The sequence below is a fragment of the Pan paniscus genome, chromosome 18, assembly GCF_029289425.2.
Source record: "Pan paniscus chromosome 18, NHGRI_mPanPan1-v2.0_pri, whole genome shotgun sequence".
NCBI lineage: Eukaryota > Metazoa > Chordata > Mammalia > Primates > Hominidae > Pan > Pan paniscus.
The window spans coordinates 30527363-30532555 of record NC_073267.2 but is presented as its reverse complement, the minus strand read 5'-3'; the positions used below and the strand labels follow the sequence as shown (position 1 = coordinate 30532555).

The 5193-nt window shown below is 50.6% G+C and overlaps 1 protein-coding gene across 1 annotated transcript; it reads right to left on the bottom strand.

The window, feature by feature from the left end:
• ZG16 (zymogen granule protein 16) lies at positions 1-4712 on the bottom strand. Its single transcript, XM_003809378.6, has 4 exons — positions 4663-4712; positions 3652-3713; positions 3336-3468; positions 1-2869 (listed from the first exon to the last, which is right to left on the bottom strand). Exons 2-4 carry the CDS (start codon positions 3704-3706, stop codon positions 2554-2556), a joined length of 504 nt encoding a protein of 167 aa, XP_003809426.1. The 5' UTR covers positions 3707-3713; positions 4663-4712; the 3' UTR covers positions 1-2553.
• Between the last annotated feature and the right edge of the window lie 481 nt (positions 4713-5193).

Below are 5193 nucleotides of genomic sequence, written 5' to 3'. Positions count from 1 at the left end.
TAAGAAATTATAAGAGTATTATTTGGGAACTGATAAATGTTCATGAAATCTTCACAATTTATGTTTAGTGATTGCAGTAAAGACAGGCATAAGAAAGTATAAAAGTATTAATTTTGGGAACTGGTAAATGTCCATGAAATCTTCACAATTTATGTTCCTCAGCTGTGGCTCCAGCCAGTCCCTCCGTTCGGGTTCCCTGACTTCCCACAACAGTTGGGCCACCATATCTGTTTATAGAACCAATTGGATGGAGATTTGTGATAAGGGAATCCTCCCTCCTCACCACAGTGCCCCTGCCAAAGAAGAGGCTGGGGCTCTGCAGCTGCTGAAGTCACTGGATAGGCTGGGATAGATAGTCCCAATGCAAGCCAATGGCATTGATTAGGGAATCACTGATGAATCAGAGCATGATGCTGTGTTGCGTTTCAGGTGGGACTTGAACTTTTCAGGACCTGCATACACACTGAGACCTTCAAAGTGGTAACAGGGATGACAGATTTCTTGCCAGTCCCACTGCACATGAAGGCTGGTTGAGCCCTAGAAGATCCTACGGGGAACTTCAACTCCTCATTTTGCCTACAAACAGGTTGCTATGTTGCCCGGGCTGGCCTTAAACTCCTGGGCTCAAGCGACCCTCCTGGGATTACAAGTGTGCTGGGATTACAGGTGTGAGCCCCCTTGCCCAACTACCATATCCTTTTCTTGAGCCAACTGCATGGAGGTTAATGATAGAGAAGTCCTCATTCCCCACCACAGGGCCCCTGCCAGAGAGGAGGCTGGGGCTCCGCAGCGGCTGCATTCACTGGGGCAGACATATTGCTAGCCCCGTATTGGCAGTGATGAGGGATCCAGCACTGTAACTGATGAGTTAAAGGACAGCATTTGGGTGCAAGAGGATGGCACTAAAACTGGTGCCTGTGTTTCCCAAGAGGCAGAGCAGCTCTTGTCTGTCACAAAGACCAGCTTCCTCAGGTAGTGTGTGAACCTGCCTGATCTGATGCCCAACATGATGGGTGATCCTTTCACCTGACCTTGGTCCACAGACTGCCTCTCCCTGCCATTGTTTGCTGATTCTCCACCCAGTCCTCCATGGTGTTATCAGGTGCAATGCTTAATTTAGGTGTCAGGTTGGTTCCATTTTGTTAGGATGTGACATATGTTACTCCATTTTGATACTGATAACATTCCTTTTTTTTTTAGATGGAGTCTCACTCTGTCATCCAGGCTGGGGTGCAGTTGTGCTGTCTCAACTCATTGTAACCTCTGCCTCCAGCATTCAAGTGATTCTCATGCCTCAGCCTCCCAAGTAGCTGGGATTACAGGTGCCTGCCACCACACTTGGCTAATTTTTGTATTTTTAGTTGAGACAGGGTTTTACCATGTTGGAGGCTCGTCTCCAACTCCTGACCTCAAATGATCTGCCTGCCTTGGCCTCCCAAAGTGCTGGGATTACAGGTGTGAGCCACTGTGCCCAGCCAGATATTGATAACTTTCACAAAACTAACGTATACCTTCACTCATTTTAATTTTCTTCCCTTCTTAAAATTTCTTTCCCCAACTACATAACCATCCTCTTCCATCTCTTTTGAGACCTCGCCAGTGATCTCTTTTCAGAATCTCCAGCCTCTTTCTCTTTCTTCCTCTATCATGTGAACATGCTCGTGACTCTCCTGTCTAGGATTTTAAAAAGACACAAAACCCTTTTTCCTTACACCCCCGAAAACTGACTTGCCTATTTCTGGCAAACCAGAGCCAAACTTCTTGAAACACTCGATTCTTGCTGCCTGTGTTTTCTCACCTCCCATTCATTCCTTAATGAGTTCAGCCTAGTGTCAGCCTCCCGCAGTCCACTGTAACCTTCTGATGGCTAAAGCCTAAGAGCATAGTGTGGGCAGGGTTTCCACTGCTGAGAAGGTGGTGGCTTCCTGAGGAAGGAGGAATCCCAGATCTGAGAGGGCTTAGCAGGACACCGGGGCTCATGGGTAGAGGTGAGGAGGAACTGGGCCTGGTAACAGGGCAGGGTCCTCGGGCACAGACTTCAGCTAAGTTTCAGGAGTTAGGTGGGTTCTGGGAAAGAACAAAGGCTAATGGTCCTGGCCACCCACAGACAGCAAGTGAGTTCAGCACTTTCTCAAGGGGAGGACCAGGGGTGAGGAGAGCTGGAGAGTGGGACATCTGGGGTTTTGGTGTAAGCCACAACTAGGCCTTCCCCTCAGACCCATGACTCCAGTTTGGATCAATGTTCCAAGGAGCTGTCCTTGAAGAGCGTTGATGCAAGCCAGAATCTCATCTCCTCTTGATAAATTATAGCACAAAGCCCAGGATTCTTACACACCTCTCCCTCATCTTCCCACTCTTCCAGACAGATGTCCAAAGCCAGCCAGAAGTGAGATTTGCACATCCCCGGCTAAGTCAGGAGGCAGATATCCCAGCCACAGATGCCCCCACACAGACTAGCCTTAACCATATTTTTTTATTGAGCCATTTGGATGGGGGTTAGTGATAAGGGAGTTCTTACTCCTCATCACAGTGCCCCTGCCAAGGAGAGGAGGCTCAGCATCTGCTGCAGCTACTGGGGTAAACATCCCAGTGCAGGCCAATGGCATCGATGAGAGAACCAGACCGGCCACTGATGAAGCGGAGCACGGTGTTGGGGTGCAAGGGGACGGCATTGAAACTTGTGCCACTATCTTTCCCAAAAGACAGATAGCGGCCCTTGTCTGTCACAAATACCAGCTTCTTCAGGTACCACTTGTACTTCCCAGAAACCTGGATCACTGATTCCCCAGGGTGCAGAAAGATCTCCTCCAGGTCTCCGTTGCGGCCACCCACATAGTCGCTCCACACCTTGCCATAGCGCACCTGAAGACTGAGGAAGAGGGGAGGAAGGAAGGAGAAAGAAAGGTGATGATAGGGATGAGAGGTCTCTGGCTAGTCCTACAGACTGTGAAGCCTGGGTGAACCCTGGAAGATCCTACAGGGAACTTCAACTCATTTTGCCAACAAAGAGACTCTGTCACCCAGGCTGGAGTGCAGTGGCATGATCTTGGCTCACTGCAGCCTCAACATCCTGGGCTCAGGCAATCCTCCCGCCTCTCCCTCCTGAGTAGTTGAGGCTACAGGTACTCACCACCATGCCTGGCTAATTTTTTTGTTTTTCTTCGGTAGAGATGGGGTCTTGGTACCTGGAGCATGGTTTAAATCCCTGGCATCCCTGGCATCTTGCCCAGGCTGAGCTAGAACTCCTGGCCTCAAGCGATCTGCCTCTGCCTCCCAAAGCATTGTAATGACAGATGTGAGCCACCGCGCCCAGCCAGGAATTCAAAGAATCTTACCCTACAATGTAGTATGTGTTGACTCGGACCCGGAGGGCGGTGATGGGGCCGTCCAACTGGTTGCCAGAATGAGAGAATCGCTTTCCACCACCACCTCCATACTCTCCACTATAGGAGGAAGACCTGGCCTGAACTGGAGGGGCAAGCAGGAGTTGGAGGGAGAAATCTTCCAGGAGTTCAGTTTCTCTGCACCACCCCTGTTCCTCCGACAACTCAGCTCCCCACCCCAAGCCAACCTCCAAAAGCCTTGGCCAACAGCAGTGCCCAAGGCTGCCTTCCCAAGTCCCCATTACCAGGCTCCTGGTATCTCACTTACTGGCATTGCCAGAGGCTGAGGCACAGAGAAGGGCTAGGAGAGTGACTGTCAACATTCTGGGGCTGGAGTGGGAAGAAAAGAGCAAATGAAGATTCACCTTCTTCCTTGTTGACTTGATTGACCCAGGCACTCCTGACCTGCAGCTCAGACCAAGCCTTCTTCGTCCTTCAACTTAGACCTAGCAGACCCAGTCTTGAGCTTAGAAAGGGCTGTCCATAGCCTGTAGTCCTGTTCCTCCCTGATGCTACCTTCTATGTCCCTGACCCCTCCAGCTCTCCCTGGTCTGGCTGTAGCCAAGCCCTCCTCTTTTTCTCTCAGGCCTGAAGATGAACTCTAACTATCTGGATTAAGCCTTATTCCATCCTGGCACAAAGCAGAAAAGTTTTCTGAAATCAGCCAAGCCCAGGTACATTTGGGTTGGTATGGCCATAGCCAGGAAACGAGTTTTCTAGGGAGGGAGTAGAGGACCTCTCCCAAGCAAAGAGATGGCTGAGTTTACTGAGCCCAGAGGCTGAGCAAAGAAAGCCTCACCATCTGTGGTGAATTGGCCTGGCTTATGGGGCACCTGGAGCGTGGTTTAAATCCCTGGCATCCACCTGGTCTCAAGGAAAGAAGCATTTTAGAGGTGCCTCTATGTTACCTGGGGAGCAAAGTTGGTGACGGAACTGTGCCAGCACCAGTATCCAAGCAGTGCTGGTGGAACTAGGACAGACAGAGAAGTTGCAGAAGGAGTCGGGACCAGCTCAAGATATTAGACCTCAGGTGCCTGGTCTATGTGTCACTATTCTTTTCTCCACTAACACACATCTGGCCATTTCTATTCTCCTGAACATCCCAGGTGTCCCCAGTCCTTCAGCAGAGACCTAGACAGCTTTGCACCTAAGATTACTGCAGACCCAGAAGCGCCAATTAACTCAAGTCTTTCCTGCCATTCCTTCCAGGCATCCTCTTTGCCAGCTCAGATTTGAATTCCCCCCCAACTCAGATTCAGGCATCTCTGTCACCCCTCACCTGACAGTTCAGATGCAAAGCAGCCCCCTGGAAACTTCCAGATGTTTTATACCAGGTCCAAGCCCTCCTCCTGCCCTTTACTGTGTGAACCTCACCTCCTGAGCAAACATGAGCAACCTCTTCGGATCAGGTGTCAGGCAGGGTCTGGAACACCTTATCCTGCCTCTCCCCCATAGTCAACAGATACTACAGCATAGGGTAAGATTCTCTGAGTTCCTGGCTGGGCATGGTGACTCACACCTGTCATTACAATGCTTTGGGAGGCAGAGGCAGATTGCTTGAGGCCAGGAGTTCTAGCTCAGCCTGGGCAAGAGTGTGAGACCCCATCTCTACCAAAACAAAAAACAAAAACAAAAATTAGCCGGGCATGGTGACGAGCACCTGTAGCCTCAACTAATCAGGAGGGAGGTAGGGAAGATCGCCTGAGCCCAGGACGTTGAGGCTGCAGTGAGACAAGATCACGCCACTGCACTCCAGCCTGGGTGACAGGTGGCAAGCTGGAGTCCACTCTGGGCCAAGTGCCGTATACCA

Coding starts and splice junctions, on each gene's coding strand:
- ZG16 (XM_003809378.6), bottom strand. CDS start 3,706: ATGTTGACAGTCACTCTCCTAGCCCTTCTCTGTGCCTCAGCCTCTGGC. Junction 3,469..3,651: donor CTCAGCCTCTGGCAATGCCA/GTAAGTGAGATA, acceptor TTGCCCCTCCAG/TTCAGGCCAGGTCTTCCTCC. Junction 2,870..3,335: donor AACACATACTACATTGTAGG/GTAAGATTCTTT, acceptor CCTCTTCCTCAG/TCTTCAGGTGCGCTATGGCA.